Source organism: Mytilus trossulus, chromosome 9 (assembly GCF_036588685.1).
Source record: "Mytilus trossulus isolate FHL-02 chromosome 9, PNRI_Mtr1.1.1.hap1, whole genome shotgun sequence".
Taxonomy (NCBI): Eukaryota; Metazoa; Mollusca; class Bivalvia; order Mytilida; family Mytilidae; genus Mytilus; species Mytilus trossulus.
Genome location: NC_086381.1, coordinates 74,401,986 through 74,422,127, shown reverse-complemented (window position 1 = coordinate 74,422,127; position 20,142 = coordinate 74,401,986). Strand labels below are relative to the sequence as shown.

At 32.0% G+C, this 20,142-nt stretch overlaps 2 protein-coding genes across 4 annotated transcripts in view; one reads left to right on the top strand and one right to left on the bottom strand.

The window, feature by feature from the left end:
• Positions 1-8,795, bottom strand: part of LOC134683409 (di-N-acetylchitobiase-like) — a 32,299-nt gene extending 23,504 nt beyond the window's left edge. The window contains exons 1-5 of one of the 2 annotated variants that reach the window (XM_063542693.1): positions 8,473-8,795; positions 3,604-3,757; positions 2,076-2,287; positions 1,331-1,508; positions 311-408 (exon numbers count right to left, since the gene is read on the bottom strand). In XM_063542693.1, the coding sequence (XP_063398763.1) occupies positions 311-408; positions 1,331-1,508; positions 2,076-2,287; positions 3,604-3,757; positions 8,473-8,622 (792 nt within the window). In that variant the 5' untranslated portion in view covers positions 8,623-8,795. The remainder of the gene's footprint in view (positions 1-310; positions 409-1,330; positions 1,509-2,075; positions 2,288-3,603; positions 3,758-8,472) is intronic. The other variant, XM_063542694.1, reaches the window with a different exon arrangement.
• A 142-nt stretch (positions 8,796-8,937) lies between these two features.
• On the top strand, positions 8,938-19,221 carry LOC134683408 (ferredoxin-fold anticodon-binding domain-containing protein 1 homolog). Of its 2 annotated transcripts, XM_063542691.1 has the most exons (7): positions 9,031-9,137; positions 12,548-12,726; positions 13,700-13,887; positions 14,738-14,894; positions 16,106-16,309; positions 17,015-17,149; positions 17,879-19,221. In XM_063542691.1, the coding sequence occupies exons 2-7, from the start codon at positions 12,599-12,601 to the stop codon at positions 19,212-19,214; spliced, it is 2,148 nt and encodes a 715-aa protein (XP_063398761.1). In that variant the 5' UTR covers positions 9,031-9,137; positions 12,548-12,598; the 3' UTR covers positions 19,215-19,221. The 2 variants fall into 2 exon arrangements, with proteins under 2 accessions (XP_063398762.1, XP_063398761.1); XM_063542692.1 differs by lacking the exon at positions 12,548-12,726 and having other exon boundaries at positions 8,938-9,041.
• Positions 19,222-20,142: the final 921 nt, after the last annotated feature.

Below are 20,142 nucleotides of genomic sequence, written 5' to 3'. Positions count from 1 at the left end.
TACAGCTAAGTAAGTAGTAAAGGTTTTGCTCATTGTTGAAGGTTGTACTGTAAGCTAAAGTTGTTAACTGCTACATCATTTGGTCTTTGTGGAGAGTGGCATCATTGGCAATCAATATCACATTTTTTTTTAAATCAAATGATAGCATCAACAAGTATGGACCAACCTGATACCTGATAATATGCAGTACTGACATAAAAACAAATATATTTTTTTTTAAATATTTCTCATGAATTTGAATCATTTTCTTGAACATGCTTCTCTTCAGGTACTGAAGGTTACAATAAACAGTCACCTCCAAATTACTTACTAAGTATTTAGAACACTTATAATCATACCCATGCCAAGGCACGCCCATGAAGAACATGGATGCAGGTACATTTGAATGGTACAAATATTCATCTGTTCCTGAAAAGAGAAATTAAAAATTCATCTACTAGTGTGGATTCAATAATTTTCATAGGAAACAATTTTTTGTGGATTAAGGAAAACTAGTAATATCATGATATCTAATTTCGTTGTTTTGGCACAGTCTGCATACGTTTTTTTAGAATATTTATAATTTATTGATTATTTAAATTTTGGTTCCCCTGTATCCACGAAATCCATGAAAATTGGTATCCAACGAATAATAATGTACAATGTATCCACAGTATAATCAAATTTACTGGTTCTTTTGAAGAATACAGATGTTGATGAGTTCGATGAAATATGCTTATACCAAAAAGATCAAATGCTCGCTGCTGCGAAATAGCCTATTCTAAATGCTGTCCTGAAAAGTGGTGTTCAAACACCAAAAATCAATCAAATGCTGTTTATTCCTGTAGTAAGGATAAATTTCTAAATTAACAGGTTAAGTAGATATAGGAAGATGTGGTGTGAGGGCCGATGAGACATCTATCCATACTTAGATGTCTTGCTTTCGTTTATTGGGGAAATTCTTTGGTATGTTGTATTGTTAACATGTACCCATGATAACCTTAATGATTGGCATAGTAGCTTTTTATATGATACATGTAGCTTACCCATGACAATGTTAATGATTGGCATAATAGCTTTTCAAATTCTAGCTACCCCATGATACGCATGATGTTAATTTTCATTAATGCTGAGGACCACCTTTGAGTGTGGGATTTTTATGCTCCGTTGAAGACTCATTGTTGGCCATCCGCTGTTATCTGCTCATTGGTCGGATTATTGTCTCTTTGACATATTCTCCTTTGCCATTCTCAATTTTATTGTAGCTTTTTAAGTTTTTTTTTATGCTAGCTTACCCTTCATTTGGATTATATTATTGATTGGCATCGTGGCTTTTTATATGTAAGCTTACCTATGACTACATTACTAATTGGCATAGTAGCTTTTGCCCTGCACGGTTTATCACAATCTGTAATAAAGCTGTCAGGGCTTGTCATTATGGTATCACAAGTTCCAGTTTTTATCAATTCTGAAGTCAAGTCACAATTTGAGCCAAAACATGGTGGTTTCCATGGCAATATGCATGACAACTAAAAAATCAAATAAAAATACACTCATTATTTTATACATCACAATAAAATGTGGTTATTATCATTAATAATATTTTGTTGATAGTTCTTTTCAGGTGGCATAGCTGCATACTATTAGGAAAATCTTTATCTATCTTAAGTTTCTAATATTATCTTCCATTATAGCTCAATCCTTTTTATCTCCATCTAAATTAGTCATACCTAACAAAAATGTGAAGCAAGTGGATCTGAGATACAATTCATTGGGGAATTATTGAAAGAGATGAACAGAATCAAAATTATATATATTTAAAATAACTATAGACACAGAATTTCCTTGAGGATGTTATCTCATGGAGTATACTGTAAATTCAGAAATTGATGGAAGCAAACAATTAAAAAAAAGTAAATTTCTTTTAATTTTGGACATTTTATAGAATTTTCTTGAGAAAAAAATATATGTACATAAGTTTTATTACACAAAATAAAAAACATTTACTTTTAAAAACATATGCATTTGTTTTTTTAATCAGAAGTTTCATATGACTTTATAAAGATAAATCGTGTAAATATCATGGCAAAACAAACCTTTTGATTGTGAAGGTGAACCCTTTTGGCAAAGGCATTGGTAAAGTTAAAGGCTATTTGTACATGATGCTCATCCATGTGACAGTTGCCGACAATATCTAACAAGTCCACTGCTATGATTTCGGCATACATTTTCTTTGCACGTTTAATAGAGTTGTTTACCCATGTGTCAAAATCAGATTTATTCATATCATCACTGTATGGCATTTTTACTGAAATTATATAATAACATTTAAATATTGCATAAAACTTAGAAATGATTGTGAGATCTAAATGATTGCTAGGTTTTTATATATAGCAAAAAAATGTGACTCAGTGATAACGATTATTGCAATAACAAGAAGTTACATTCAGTAATTTGACACATACAGTATATATGTATACAGTTTTTCTTGTTATGGCATTACATGTACTATGGTCACATTTTGATCTGTCATGAAAAAATTGAAATAAAAAATGTGCACAATAATAACACATTGTTCACCGCTGTTCCCCAATTTTTGACATTTTTATCTAATTAATTATTTGTTTGTTTTGCTCACATTTTGTTGTCAATATTATGGAATTCTATGCAACTGTCATATAATAGTGAAGGGTTTAGCTAGCTTTAAATCCATCATTTTCTATACATAAGAAAATGCATGCAAAAAGTCAGGAATATGTTTTCCATTTGTTTAATGTGTTTGTTTTTGCTTTTCTCAATAAAGGACTTTCTGTTTTAAATGTTCCTCCGTGTTTGTTTTTTTTGTTATTTTACTTTTTCTTAATTTACCATGTCTACATGTACAGTATTGATATAAGAAGTCTGGGTATAGTCATTATCTCTACAAGTTTTCTTCTTTTATATAGTTTGCTGCCTGATTCCAGTCCATAGTGAAAATAAATTGTGATTTAAATAAGTTATATTGTTTTTAAGTGTAGTCAGTACTTTTGTGCTGACATCAACTATGTTCATCTGACAGTATTCTCCCTGGCCATTTTAGTCTTCATCACCATAATCATCATCGTTGTCAAAAACATTAAAGAAAATCTTTATCAGTATAATCCTAATAATCAACAGTAAAGCATGAACTCATAACAAGGCTTCTGGTCATAACAAAATTGGGAGAAAATTTGTATTAACATAATAGTTTCAATTTATTTTTCAATGATTTCTAGACTAAACAATTGTGTTGCCGACTTAGGACCAACCTATAGCTATTAAATGGTGAGTTAAGGACTCTGAGATTTATCTCAGTAGTATCCTTTTTATTAAAAGTGACAAATTTGAAGTTAGAATCTTGATAATTATGAATATATACAAATGAACATCTTTTTTTATATTTCGAAGTTTAGTAGGATGTCCATTATCACTGAACTAGTATTCATTTTTGTTTAATGGCCAGCAGAAGCACACCTCCTGGTGCAGAATTCTCACGCTGCATTGAAGACCCATTGGTGGCATTCAGCTGTTATCTGTCATCTACACTTTGGTCTGGTTGTTGTCTCTTTGACCCATTCCCCATTTCTATTCTCAATTTGATCTTACCCAGAATTCCATAGTTAGCTTTCTTGCTATGTGTATAACACATAAGATCTGCTTCATCCTCACTTTCTGTATCATTAACTATATGAATAACGTTGTGTATTCCTTCCCAGGTCCATTTCTTAAAGTCAGATTTCTTTTCTGTTATGACAGTAACCTAAATAATACAATATAATCTGACATTTGAATTTAAAAACTAAAATGAAACCATTAAAAGCAGGAAACAGCAGGTGTTTTAAGGCTGGTGTGTCACTAAAAATACATTACTCTGGATTCATTATTATTCGTGGGATACCAATTTTCGTGGATTTGGTATTTACACTGGTGAACCATGAATTCAAATGTTCAACCAATTACACATTTTGTTTAAGCTAAGGTATGCAGACTTTCACAAAACCATGAAATCAAATATCCACAGAAAGTTTTCCTCAATTCATGAAAATCAGTACAAACATAAAATCAAAATTTTTCCTAATGAAAATAAACAAATCCAGTGAGACTTTCTTTTACTTATAAAAGTTTAAAAATTCTTATTGTCAAAATACTTCAATGTCAAAGGGATATAACTCTATCATGTCTAGGCTACATTTGTTTAAGTACCTCCTACTCTACCAGTTAATAAAACAAGAGTGCACACGCTGAAATGTCTCGCCTTCTGTACTAATCAGTGATATTATGTTGATAGTCCTAAGTATAAAGCTTTATTACAACTGTCACATAAACTTAACATTAATCAAGATAACTAAACAAAGACCAATGAACCTTGAAAATGAGGTCAAGGTCAGATGAACCATGCCAGGCAGACATGTACAGCTAACAATGCTTCTATATAACATATAAAGTAGTTTACCTATTACTTAAAGTTGAAGAAAAATAGACCAAAACACAAAAACTTATCACTGTGCAATGAACCGTGAAAATGAGGTCATGGTCAAATAAAACCTGCGCGACTGACATAAAGATCATATAATATTTCCATACACCAAATATAGTTGACCTATGGCATATAGTATTAGATAAAAATACCAAAACTCGAAAAATTAACTTTGACCACTGAACCATGAAAATGAGGTCAAGGTCACATGACACCTGTCCTCTAGACATGTACACCTTACAATCATTCCATACATCAAATATAGAAGACCTGTTGCATTTAGTATGAGAAAAACACACCAAAACACAAAAACTTAACTATAACCACTGAACCATGAAAATGAGGTCAAGGTCAGATGACACATGCCAGTTGGACATGTACACCTTACAGTCCTTCCATACACCGAATATACAAGCCCTATTGCTTATAGTATCCAAGATATGGACTTGACCACCAAAACTTAACCTTGTTCACTGATCCATGAAATGAGGTCAAGGTCAAGTGAAAACTGTCTGACAGACATGAGGACCTTGCAAGGTACGCACATATCAAATATAGTTATCCTATTACTTATAATAAGAGAGAATTCAACATTACAAAAAATCTCAACTTTTTTTTAAGTGGTCACTGAACCATGAAAATGAGGTCAAGGACATTGGACATGTGACTGACGGAAACTTCGTAACATGAGGCATCTATATACAAAGTATGAAGCATCCAGGTCTTCCACCTTCTAAAATATAAAGCTTTTAAGAAGTTAGCTAACGCCGCCGCCGCCGTAGCCGCCACATGATCACTATCCCTATGTCGAGCTTTCTGATACAAAAGTTGCAGGCTCGACAAAAACCACTTGAATAATTAGATATAAAAAGATGTGGTATGAGTGCCAATGAGACAATTCTAGCTCCATCCAAATAACAATTTATAAAAGTAAACCATTGTAGGTCAAGGTACAACCTTCAACACAGAGTCTTGGCTCACACAGAACAACAAGCTATAAAGGGCTCCAAAATTAATAGTGTAAAACCATTCAAATTGGAAAACAACAGTCTAATCTATATAAAAAAAAATGGGAAACACGTATAAATTACATTAATAAACAACAGTCGTCAACCACAGTACATCATGATCAGATTCCTGACTTACAAATTATGTAGGACAGGTGCAAACATTTGCAGCGGGATTAAACGTTTTAATGGTACCAAACCTTCTCATTTTTTCAATAGTATAACATCACAACATACAAAAGCACATGAATTATGAAGTTGAAGTATGTTTTATACCTGTACTTATTGAATTTTATGTTTCTGTCTCACTGTCATAAATTTAATCTCTCTATCTCCTTTTATTCATGATTATAATATTATGAGTGCCACTAGTGTTACTTAGTCTTTAGTTTTTGATCTATGAGTTTGACTATCCCTATGGTATCTTTCTATCGTCCCTCTTTTAAGAATTGGCCACAAAATATATACATTTGTCATGTTTGTGTACATGTATCAAATACTGTTTATTTAAAAACTAAAAAGATGTGGTGTATATTTATACATAGACCTATAATCATAATGGTTTACTTTTTTTTAATTGTCATTTGGATTGAGAGTTGTCTCATTGGCATTCACACCACATCTTCCTTATCTCAGCTGAAATAGTTTGTGTAAATAGCATGTATTTATTTACATATAAATATCTCAATATATATGGTTTATAAAATGTAAATGTCATGCCAATCACATTCCAACACAGTCAGGGGCTCATTTGGGAATAAAAAATAAGTTTTATGTTTAAACTTTAGCAGCTATTTTTAAAACCTTTTATACAATGTAGTTGCAGTATAAAATCAATTCAACAAGTCCAATTCAAAAATACGATATTTCTGGTGTATGTGGTATGCAACACAAAACAATTGAGTTTATCCTTTTAAAGTTTCCCTTTGTCATTGTTCATGTTGTTTGTTGATATTTTTTGGACATTTGGCAGCTTCATAATGTATGTTTTTATTCATGTTATTGTGTTGTCTTCATTCTGTTATAAATATATACCTTTTAAACAAAACACATTTAAATTAGATAATAATTACGCAAATCTTTTCAGTGACTTTATTTAATCATGGTTCAAATGTAGTAGAAAGTCTCCGATGCATTGTAGTTCAACTGTTGTCATCAAACATGTTACATGTTTAAACTTTCATTTATACATCAACATAAACATGAAATGATGTGCAAGCAACTCCCACAAACAAATTTTGGTACCCTAGCTTTTATGCAGAAAAATTTGGGGTTTATTTCGGTTTTCAGTCAAGGAGGTGCTATTTATACATTTGTAGACATGGTAGATAGGACTTATAAAATATTTATGAATGTAAATCTTTTTATAAATCTTCTGAATTGAGTAATACATTTAAACAACATATATTAGTGATACAGAATTTACTCAAAACTGTCCAAAATCTGCTCTTCAGGGCTAGGCAGCAACAAACTTCTCTATTACTTTTTCAATATTCACACTGAAATCCCAATGAATATGCAATAATGCTAGTTACTGTCGTTGTCCATTGTTGATCTGTTTTCAACATACATACATGTAGTACACTGATAGATCTCCATAGCAGCACCAAATTTTATAAACCAGCGTACCTGTTCGGCATCGAGCAACCTCCCAATTGACAATGATTGAATTCATCAAAATTTCATGTCCTGTCAGTTTCGTATACATGTCTAAGACAATGTTTAGATTTGTTCGCTTGTTATGTTTCCTACAACACGATGAAGCAGATACAGCGCAAAGAATTGATTTTCTGAGAATACTTGACGTGACTCTACTTTTCATTTCCTTATCATATGGTCAATGAACGCAAAATATTATGAGACTTTCCAACACTGTTTTGGCATGTTTGCAGGGTGATTGGCTCTGGTATTCTGTTGACCACATCGCCTCTGAATATTTTCAACGATATCGAAGGGTTCTGATAATTCTAATCATGCTAATGCAGATTGGTTCATCATGTTCATCTCATTCCAAACTGATGAACTGTACACTGTAAAAAGTGCTCCAAAACTACATGTATAAGACTGAGTATTACAAATTCAAATCTTGTAAAAATACAAGTTACGGTCCCATTTATCATGTTTATGTCATAATCTCCATTAAAACCGTTTTATTTTGAAACCAAATGCCGTTATTTAGTGATGTTTCATCAAGGATTTGTATACAAATCCTTGGTTTCATCAATTAAAAAAGTGACACCATATGTGTTTCCTTTAAAATTCAATTTATAAATTTTGTTTTAATTAATGTTTTTTGCATGCTGAATTGATGTGTAAGCAACTGCATATTAGCATATACAGTCAGAGCTCAGACACAAACAAGTCGATTTTTGTTTTTGACTTAAATAAGTCGAAACATGTATTTATTATAAAAATGCAGTTTCAATTTTAGACTTATCTAAGTCAGAAAATGACAGACTTGTTTAGGTCTATTTATGTTGGTGAACAAACTTAATGTTACTTTGTGGCCAAACTACACCACCTTACTAAACACAGATGTTTTACCTCATTAAGTGTGATTCCAGGTGGTTGCATTGTAAGGTTAATTAACATTATCTCAGATTTTTTAGACTCTCATTCATATTTTTCTTTAGAAGACAAAGCATTGGCTTTCAATGTTGTCATAATTTGATTTAGATGCATGACCTCCTTATAAATATGCGTGGGTCTTGAAGTTAACCAATTTTGATCACTCATCAACTTGTAGGAGTCTATATTTGCAACTTTTTGATTCTTGTCAATTATTTCTTGTTTAACAATATTGGACTTATTCAAGTCGTATTTTGTCTTACATTAAAGGGAGACAAATCCTAAAACTTACAAATTTAGACCTCTATGAGTCAAAAGCAGATTTAGACTTATTTATGTCTGAGCTCTGACTGGTATAGGGAGCTACGCGCCTGCCCCCACTCATTTTTCAAATAATAGCTTTCATTTTTTTTTATTTCTTACCTCTCTATGGTTAGTAAAATGATTTATCCGACACAAAGATTGAGATTCACAGGGACAGTTCACAGATTGTGTAGCAACCAACTTGACAAGCGATATGAGAACCACAACTTTCAAGGTGATGAGTTTTACTGGTTTTGGAATAATTAACATTGTTGATTCTTTTGATTGCAATATATCTAATATTTAGTTAAAATAGAACAATTCTCCGTCAGCTTATTATCATCGTAAATGGAAACACTCTGTAAATTATTTATGAGTTTTCAACACCTGAAATTCTCAACAATTCAACTTCCGTATCACCTGAAGGCGTTACTAAAAAATTACCGGTGACGGAAAGTCGGAATCTTTTCTTCTCACTTTTCTTCGTCATTTGATTTTCTCTATCGCTTAAAAGCTTAAAAATATACATACACATTGACCAAACATTAATCAACTAAGCAAATGTATATTAAACAGACCATATTCAAGTATAAATAATGAATGAGAGAAAAAGGAAACTTATGTCAAATGTCGGAATATTTGTATGAAATCCGTTTTTACTTTTTTTTAGACTGTGAGAAGCACTTCCGGTAAATAATACCATATTTTTCTAAAATTTAGCAATTTGCATATGATATTATGACATATCGCAAGCACGATTTTTTAAAGACAAAACAAAATCATAGGTAAAGAAATCATGCCTCTAAATTGAGTGTAAAATGGATAAAAACGAAATTTCCTTTTCTTTCTCTGACCAAAGACGATTCGGCCACGGGAGCTTATTTCTAAAGTACAAATAATTTATGACATCTTGATTGGCTATTATACTTGTTTTCTTTGGCGCCTTACATCAACGCAGGAATGCGTCAAAGCAAAAATTTGAAATAGCCTTCCAAGAAGCATAATTATTGGAATAGGGCTTGTAAGCCTCTGTGGGAGTGTTTTCACTTGGGGCTCGTATGGATAGTAAAAAAGTTATTGTAATCGACTAGCAATGGATTGTTGAGACTTGATATATGTTTATACATTGTAGAATTTTGTAAATAAATCAAAAAAACAATAAACAATAATTTTTTTAGTGAGGTACAAAAAAGGAGGGCCCATGCCCCAAATACCTGTTGTTTTGGCCATGGACAGGTGTTGGAATTTAGGCCAAAAAATATAACGTCTGGCAAGGCTATTTTATTTTATTTTCTTGGATGCCGTTGTAGGAAGCTGTCCCAGAAAAAAAATAGCCTTGCTAGACATCATAATAACTTGGAATAGTGTTGGTTAGGACTTGCCCTTGGTCGTTTCGGCCATGTACTGCTTTGGTAATGTAAGATAGCGTAGACATGGTAGATGGGGTTTTCAAAATAATGACCAATGGGCAAAAATATGAGGAATGGAGAAACTGTCAAATAACAGGAGATGTATAGGTATAGGTATTTCCCACTTCTGTAAATGGATGTCACATATTTCTTTCGGCTATTGTGCATGTGGTCTGCACACAAGTTAGTCACACTTCCTAAGGAGTGGTGATTTAAACTCCTCAGCTGTAGTGATGCACACTACCGAGTCCCCCAGATGGTTTGAGTTGTCTGCAGTGTGCACAAAAATAGCGAACTCTTGGGAACTAAGACTGCTTGTTTGTTGTTATGGACTTGTCGGTCTGTTATGTTCTTAGCTGTCTCTGCACTTCTGTCAGGTTTTTGTCTAATCTTTGACAATTTCATGACATTCCTCATATCCATTCTCAATTTTATTGACATGCAAAAAAACTATTTGGCAATACAAAATGCATGCAATGTGACTAAATTGTTGATATTCTTAAGCTTGTTGTTTGAAGACCCATTGGCATGATTGGTGACCCTTGGGTTGATTTTTTGTTGTTTAATCTGGTTGCTGTCTCTTTTACACATTACTTGTTTCCATTCTCAATGTTATGATATAAAGTTCAAAAGTTCTTTATTTTCCAATTAAGGGCCCCTGATTCCAGCCTGTGACGGGACATAATGAAAAAAATACACAATTACATTCACATTCATAACAAAATTATATAAATGAAGATTAAATAAAATGAACTAGTTGTTTATTAAAGTTTTGAGACTGAAATGACCATTTGTTATGTCAATATATCTATATACAAATTCTTTTTATTGGTTCATTTTAATTTAATTATTAAATCTGTTATCAGTAGTGTTGCACAATTTCGTAAGATATGTATATGTAGATCCTTTTAGGTCGAAAATATTTTATTATCATTGTAATGCATACTTTTTGATGATTTCTTTTTAGCTCACCTGGCCCGAAGGGCCAAGTGAGCTATTCCCATCACTTTGCGTCCGGCGTCCGTCGTCGTCGTCGTCGTCCGTCGTCCGTCGTCGTCCGTCGTCGTCCGTCGTCGTTAACTTTTACAAAAATCTTCTCCTCTGAAACTACTGGGCCAAATCAAACCAAACTTGGCCACAATCATCATTGGGGTATCTAGTTTAAAAAATGTGTGGCGTGACCCGGTCAACCAACCAAGATGGCCGCCACGGCTAAAAATAGAACATAGGGGTAAAATGCAGTTTTTGGCTTATAACTCAGAAACCAAAGCATTTAGAGCAAATCTGACATGGGGTAAAAATGTTTATCAGGTCAAGATCTATCTGCCCTGAAATTTTCAGATGAATCAGTCAATCGGTTGTTGGGTTGCTGCCCCTGAATTGGTAATTTTGAGGAAATTTTGCTGTTTTTGGTTATTATCTTGAATATTATTATAGATAGAGATAAACTGTAAACAGCAATAATGTTCAGCAAAGTAAGATCTACAAATAAGTCAACATGACCAAAATGGTCAGTTGACCCGTTTAGGAGTTATTGCCCTTTATAGTCAATTTTTAACCATTTTTCGTAAATTAAAGTAATCTTTTACAAAAATCTTCTCCTCTGAAACTACTGGGCCAAATTAATTCAAACTTGGCCACAATCATCTTTGGGGTATCTAGTTTAAAAAATGTGTGGCGTGACCTGGTCAACCAACCAAGATGGCCGCCACCGCTAAAAATAGAACATAGGGGTAAAATGCAGTTTTTGGCTTATAACTCAAAAACCAAAGCATTTTGAGGAAATCTGACATGGGATAAAAATGTTTATCAGGTCAAGATCTATCTGCCCTGAAATTTTCAGATGAATCGGTCAATCGGTTGTTGGGTTGCTGCCCCTGAATTGGTAATTTTGAGGAAATTTTGCTGTTTTTGGTTATTATCTTGAATATTATTATAGATAGAGATAAATTGTAAACAGCAATAATGTTCAGCAAAGTAAGATCTACAAATAAGTCAACATGACCAAAATGGTCAGTTGACCCCTTTAGGAGTTATTGCCCTTTATAGTCAATCTTTAACCATTTTTCATAAATCTAAGTAATCTTTTACAAAATCTCCACTGAAACTACTAGGCCACAATCATCTTTGGGGTATCTAGTTTGAAAAATGTGTCCGATGACCTGGCCATTCAACCAAGATGGCCGCCACGGCTAAAAATAGAACATAGGGGTAAAATGCAGTTTTTGGCTTATAACTATGAAACCAAAGCATCTAGAGCAAATCTGACAAGAAGTTAAATTGTTAATCAAGTCAATATCTATCTGCCCTGAATTTTTCAGATGAATTGGACAACTGGTTGTTGGGTTGCTGCCCTCCAATTGGTAATTTTTAAAGAAGTTTTGCCGTTTTTGGTTATCTTGAATACTATTATAGATAGCGATAAACTGTAAACAGCAATAATGTTCAGCAAAGTAAGATCTACAAATAAGTCAACATGACCTAAATGGTCAATTGACCCCTTAAGGAGTTATTGCCCTTTATAGTCAATTTTTAACAATTTTCATTAATTTGGTAAATTTATGTAAATTTTTACCAAATATAGTCTTCTGTTACTAATGGGCAAAGTTCATTATAGATATAATTGTAAGAAGCAAAATCGTTCAGTAAAGTAAGAACTTCAAACACATCACCATCACCAAAATACAATTTTGTCATGAATCCATTTGTGTCCTTTGTTTAATATGCACATAGACCAAGGTGAGCGACACAGGCTCTTTAGAGCCTCTAGTTTATATCTTTTTTAGGTAAATGACCCTGATTGAACACATGGTTATTTAGAAAGATGGGGGTGTTCTATGCTAATCAATCTTCACAATAATATCTATGTACCGTTAGCATGCTTAGTTTTTGGAGGATTTGCACTGAGTTCTACATTTGTTGTTATTCAAGTTATCAGAAACATATCACTTGGTAAAGAAAATAGGTAATAAATTGAATTATGATTAATTTTTTCTTTAAATTATTATTAATAGTCATTTGTCTTTACCATGTTTACAACACCAATCAGAGTAGTGATATAACAGGACATATAACTGTGGATTCATTTATTTTTGTTGGATACCATTTTCAAGGATCGTGGATATAAAAGTATATTTTCATAAAAAATAAAATTAAGAATGGAAATGGGGAATGTGTCAAAGAGACAACAACCCGACCATAGAAAAAACAACAGCAGAAGGTCATGAACAGGTCTTCAATGTTCGAAAAATTCCTGCACCCGGGGCTGTCCTTCACCTGGCCCCTAAACAAATATATACTAGTTCAGTGATAATGAACGCCATACTAATTTCCAAATTGTACATAAGAAACTTAAATTAAAATAATATAAGACTTACAAAGGCCAGAGGCTCCTGACTTGGGACAGACGCAAAAATGCGGCGGGGTTAATCATGTTTATGAGATTCAGTGATAATGAAAGCCATACTAATTTCCAAATTGTACACAAGAAACTAAAATTAATATAATACAAGACTAACAAAGGCCATGGATATTTATGGATATTTGATTTCAGGGTTTAGCCAAATTCTTATAGACCTATAGAATATTTGTACTTTGCTAGTCAATTAAATTCAAAGATAACTTTTACTATAAAACTATAATTTTTTTTTAAATTGAATTGGTATCCAACAAATAACAATGAATTCATACTTTTATCAAATGTGAAATATTGATTTTATTTTTCTGGGAAATTAGCTACTTTATTGCAACAAATGTAATTTGTTATTCAATTCATGTTGTTGAAAACAGATGTCATATATTTTTATACAGTAAAGAATTGTTATTCATTTCCCTTCAAAAAGTTCTTGAATGGAAATTTGGAATTCAAATGTTATTACAACTGAAGATGCTGATTAAATTGCCTTGACACTATAAAAATTTTACATGTGTATTTTCAGGATGAATTCTTCATTTGAAGGTCAGATTTTACTGCTTGGTGAAGGAGATTTCTCCTTTTCTGTTGCCATGGTGAAGTTCCTATCAAAACAATACAGAAAGCTTATGGTGTCAACAAGTTTTGAGACAGAAGAGTCCATTCAGAAACACAAAACAGCATTGGAAAATATTGATCTGTTGAAAGAACATGGTATATTGTGCACATGACTAGTATAAAAATAAGGAGATTTCATATTAGTTTAAACATATTTATTTATAGTGGATTGGGAAACAAGTTTTGCAACTTATATTAATCCCTTTCCACTTTGCGGGTGAGAGTGCTGCCTTGTAGCGGCATTAACCTGCTCTTTTTTTAAATCTACAAGGGTGTCTTTAACGTGCAAGAGAAAAGGCTCTCTCTTAACATGGGTCAGCCATTCATCGTCCCCTTCCAATGGACTATCATCGTTTCCTCAAGACCATACTCGCAAATGGTGTCAAGGGAGAGCCAAAAAATTTAGTCCCTGAGATTTGATATGATTGCTAATAAGACAACTCTCCACCAAGGTATAAGTTAAGTGGATGATAGCAAATATAGGCATTTGTACAGCCTTTAACAAAGAAAAAACATATGGTTGGCTATAAAAGACCCTGACATGAAAAATATGAAACAATTCAGTTGAGAAAACTAATGGCCTTAATGAATTATAACACATATTTACAGATCTTAACATATATGCTGTTATTTAGACAAATTATATATTTTATATATTACGAAAAGTTAAATGGTGCCAGTTTCAAAACAAAGTTCATACACAATAGTTATCTCCTTTTCTTGAAAATAGATTTTTTTTTAGATAAGAACAAATGCATGAATTTATTACATAAATAATTGAAAAAAGAGGAAATCAGATATTCTTACTTTCTTGTTACAAAATTATTCAAATTATAAATAGTTATCTCCCTTTGGCTACAAAAGAATGATCACAGATTTAAACAAAGTTCATAATAGTTTTTTCATGTCATTCTTTTTGTTTTATTCTCTTTGTTTTCATCTGTAGGTGTAACAGTGTACCTTGCAACAGATGCTACTAAAGTTCACACAGATCCTCGATTCAAGAATGACAAGTTTGATAGAATTATTTTCAATTTTCCCCATTCTGGTGGGAAGTCTAACCATAAGAAAAATAGAAAGCTGTTGTCAGATTTCTTCTGCAGGTAACAACTATTATTACAGTGGAAGTAACTTCAGTGCTTCTCGTTTAAATTATTCACATTTGACAGTAGAATTTTGTATTTATGTTTTATGACTGTCTACCAAAAAGGTTTGACAACTGATTTACTGAATAATTCAAATGTACACTTGATTGCTTTTTAATTCAATCTTGAAAAAAAAGCAAGTTTGTGTAAGGGGCAAGTGTCACAAAGACAAAGGTTATTGGTAATAAGCTGGTGGAGGAAAAAGTTGAGAAAGTCAACATTTTGAAATTTTTATTGATTATGGTCCCAATATTTTTAAATATATAGTAAGGTAATTAAAAGGATATGTTTTAAGTGTTTATTATGGTTTACATATATCTCTATGAAAAATTTTTTGCACAATATATTGTTTAAATAGGGCGCCAGTAAGCTTCTACTCGTTTTTGATGTCATGCTAAAGTCCTGAAATTTCAAATAAGAATAAATAATCATGATGTGTATTAAAAAAATATAATTTTACTGGTTCTTATCTCCTTATCTTTTAATTCATATAAAAGTAAATAAGGTATTGCATCCATAGGGGAAATCTGATATCTTTTCTTATCTGATTTTCTAGTATTCTAACTTGGATTAAGATAGAAAAAATACAAATAATTATCTCCCTTTGGCTACAAGAAATAATAAAATTTAAGATCAAAGTCAGAAAAATATAAACTTTTTTACATGAGGCTGAGAAACTGGGGGAGGATGAGGTCTAACTTATTCTGTTTTGTTATTGCAACTTAATTTAATACATTAATACATTTAGCTGTTTAACTTTGTAAAAAAACAATGGCTCAAATTTCAAACTTATTCTCATCTGAATGAACCCCTGATTGCGTAAAAAGTGATCCATCATGAAATTTACTTTGAAACTTCGAAAGTCTTACTGTTTGGACCTTGTCCAATAATAACAACCAGGTATGTGATAAATAATTGTTATTTCCTTTATATGATATTTGATAGTCTATAGTAAACAAAAACAATTTGTAAGCTAAGATTTGATTAGATGCTTAAATTTCTCTGAGTGTGATGGATGAGCCTTTATGGCATGTCTTCTGCCATTATATGAGCAACAAGCAAAAAATTGTTACAGAAATATCATTTATCAAATTGCTGTGGTCTCTGCCAGCGCAACTTTTTGCATTTTTGCTTTTATAATTATTCCAACCAACATTTTTTCCTTACAGTGCTGTGAATATCATAACAGATGAAGGACAGATCCTTATGACATTATGTAAAGGTCAAGGTGGAACACCTGCAGACAAACCAATGAGAGCTTGGTATGATAGTTGGCAGGTCGTTTCTATGGCAGCTAATGCTGGTCTCATTTTGAAAGATTTTTGGCCATTTGTAGTCAATGACTTTGAGGAATATTCTTCCACAGGTTTCAGGTACAATGTTGAAAATATATGAATTAGAAGATGTGGTATAATTGCTATTTAGACAACAATCAATTTACCAAAGGACAAAGATGTAAACAGTTACAGATAACCCAAACCTTCAAAATGGTCTTCAACAATGAGCAAAACTGACAACCTTAAGTAAGACCTGTATGACACTAGGTGAAACAATTCACAGTCTGATGCATACCACAATGAACAAAGAAACAGTACAAAAATACAAAGGCACAAGGAACAAGGCTTTTATTGCTGTTTTCATCTCAAAGTCACAGTGAGACATTACTGATGTTATTTACATACTTAAAAATACTTTTCAAGGGTCTTTGGTTTTTTTCTGTTATAAGAAGGATTTTCAGTAGATTTTGTAATCAGGTTTACAGTTGATATGCAATGGAATAGACCTTTAATAAATGAATAATATTTCAGCCTTATCATAATTTTAAGATCAATTAAAATTTGTGAACTTCAACCCTTTCCTCCATGGATTTTTTTCTTCACATACTTGATTCACATAGGATTTTTTCAATTAAAAAACAATCATCAGGTTTTAAGTATTAATGCATTGTAAAAACGAATATTTCATCAATGAACAGTTGAGATTTAATATGTAATTATGGGGTTTATTAAGCTATCAAGTCTGCAAAAAAGCAAAGCTCATCAATTAAACTTGGCAGTTAGTTTACATTTCTTTTACAGGAGTCAAGATAAAGGATTTAACACAGAAAGGGCAATAACTCATGTCTTTCAGAAAGGGGAGATAATCCCATTACCAACAGAAAGTATTCCCTTAACCTTAATCAAATCTGAATATTTAAACAGAAGAATTTCAAGGTAAGTTTATATATTTTCTGGTACTATTTGTATAAAAATTTAATATAAGGTAAATTTTTCATACTGAGAACAAGTCATAATAATAGTATTGTAACTGTACATTTGGTGCAATATCTTTAATACTATCCATGTTGGTAAAAAGCTACTGGTCCATACCAGGTAACTACACTTTTAAAACTGTATCTGATAGCAATACAAATAAGAACAATTCATAGACTATTATTAGTCAAAAGTGAATCTTATTGTTGACATTTTATCCTTTGCCATGGCAAATGATTAGTATGTATGTCACATGATATCAATTCCCACTGTATTAATCTTTATCATAAAATATCTGCAGATAATACAATGTGATATATCCGTTTTAGGTGGTAAATGTTGTATTTAGTATAGCTAATGAATAAAAGATATATACTGCAAGGCTAAATATTTATTTTCACCACATACACACTTTGTGTTATAGAAGAACTTCAATAAGAAAATTGCATAGTCTTGATAGATAGGTACAAAAAAACTAGTAATTTTAATAAAAGAGTTATATTTTTATTTTTTGAAAGAATATTGTTTATGTGTTTGCTATTCATAGTGCATCATAAGTGATTGTTCTGTTCAATAATGTCTGATGAAAAACACTTTGTTTCAAGTAAATTAAATTTTTTTTTTTTGATAATCAGCAGTGTGAATTTCATTGTCAATTATAATTGCACATGATATTTTTTTATTTTCCAGAAACCTTTTCATGGTAGAAAATCATCCAGTTTCTCAGGTATATAAACACCTTGAAAGTCATATAGCAGAACAGTTTTCTATAGAACTGGTTCCAGCACCAGACCCAGTTTTAGGACAGGCACCAGGCTCACTGAAAGAATTACTTACAGGGATCAATGGAGATGTGGCTAAATCAAAATACTTTGAAAACTTTGATTTGAGATTTTATAGAACAGAGAAATGTTCAGAATTTGATGGGAAACAAACTTTTGAAAATTGTGCTATGAAAAACCATAGTAAACTCAGCAATGAAAATTCATGTCTGTCTAAAGGGGAGATAATTTATAAGGAACAAGAAGGGGAAGTAACTGAGTGTCAGGCAGGAGTGGAAGCAGTTCCAAAAACTTCTGACTGTCATTTGAGATTTTCACTACTGGAACATTTTCCATTTCTATTAAACAAAATTGCATATTCAAATCATGAAACAGCTGGAAATGTAAAAGAAATCAACGATGAACTCGAAAATTTACATTGTGAGCAATTTTCAGATTCTGATCAACAAATTAAGGATAAAATGCCACCGCTATGTCTGATGACTGGACAAGTATTTAGACCTTGTGAAATAAACCCATTCACTTGTCCTGTAAAATCTGAAATGCTGGGAGTTTTCAACTTTAAAAGTGGAGAAATATCCAAATCTGAAGATATTTCTTCAAGCTTTAAGAAATTAACTGCCTGTTTGGATGCATCTTTTCCAGGCTTGAAAATATCATGTGATGCTTTAGAAAATTTGGATACTGATCTACCTGGTTTGAATGCAATTGGTTCAATGCAAGTAGACTTTGATTGTCCTTCAGAAATCAGGGATAGAACTATTGGTCATTTGTGGTTTTACAAAAATCATTCAAATAAGAACACGGTCAATTGTTTAGTCTTTGTATTAGATTTAAATCTTCTGACTTTAGCAGCATTCAGACTCCCTCATGTTGAATTGTTATTTTCAAATAATTTAGATTTTTCTAAACAATGTTCAATCAGGGGAGATAATTCTTTTGAATATAGTCCAGTTAGTTTATTTCCAGTGATGTTTGATCATGACATGAGTTTCTGGGAGAATGAAAAGAAAGATTTTGATGAATATATATTTTTTGATGTCATTAGAGGAGTGGCTAAGGATTCAGTCATGTCAGTCAAATTGATTGACACCTATATCTGTGATATAACTGGAAGAAAGAGTCGTTGCTATAGGTTACAGTTTCAATCACATGACAAAGTGTTGTCATATGATACAAGCTGGAAGCTTCAAAGTAAAATCAGATTAGAAGTAGCTAGAGAACTTGAAATTTCTTTGAGATGATGTTAATAAAAATTATGCTCTTAATTCTTTTGTTTATCTTTCTTTTAAAATGCATAACAAAATAATAAATCATATACATGTATGTTCATAAGCATATAAAAATAAGACAATGTGGTATGATTGGCAATGAAACCACTATCAACCAGAGGCCAAATGAAGGGGATGTAAGCAGCTATTGATCATATCATTGTACAGCCTTCAGCAGTGATCAATAGGTAATCAACTGATCAAACCAAGTAGTTAAAAATTGAAATATGCTACTTTATCACTTAGCATGCAGCTTACTACCCAGAGTGAAAACAAATATTGTACTGCATAGAACTGTTCTTTTCTGTTTAGATCAACATTTACAAATAATTTAGTTTTGGATGTAAAGCGTCTTCTGATTGGCTGACATTATTTTGTTATGAGCCCATAGACATAATTTAGTCATGTGACCGTGACGTCATCAACGTTTTTTCACGGTTTTCTACGGTTTAAAATGGAATTTAGAATTAATTTATAAGAAATAACTGTAATATTTTTTTCTGTCTATTCGAAATAACATAAAAAATGTGGTGCACACTGTTAAATAACACGCTACGCGCGTTATTCAGTGTGCACCAAATTTTTTATGTTATTTAGAATAGACAGAAAAAATATTACAGTCATTTCTTAAATAAAAATGTGCGGTATGATTATCAATGATATAACTAATCATAGTCAAAAAGACAAAGATGGGAACAGTTACAGATCATTGAATGACATTTCTTTCTGTACACTGTTATTTTAGAAATATTAACATTCATTACTTACTCTGCATTTTAAAAATAATAGCTAGTACATCATGGCAACAGGTTTGTTTAATTGGTGGTAGAAGACTGAGTACAGACAACACTGACTTTCTGCATTTTAGAATTATTTCCAATGAATTGTGAGCTTTGAAATA

What these genes read in the sequence shown, in the direction of transcription:
- LOC134683408 (XM_063542691.1), top strand. Translation starts at nt 12,599, where the DNA reads ATGCTAATCAATCTTCACAATAATATCTATGTACCGTTAGCATGCTTA. An exon ending in TCACTTGGTAAAGAAAATAG is followed by an intron (nt 12,727 to 13,699) that starts GTAATAAATTGA and finishes GTGTATTTTCAG; the next exon opens with GATGAATTCTTCATTTGAAG. An exon ending in TATTCTTCCACAGGTTTCAG is followed by an intron (nt 16,310 to 17,014) that starts GTACAATGTTGA and finishes TTTCTTTTACAG; the next exon opens with GAGTCAAGATAAAGGATTTA.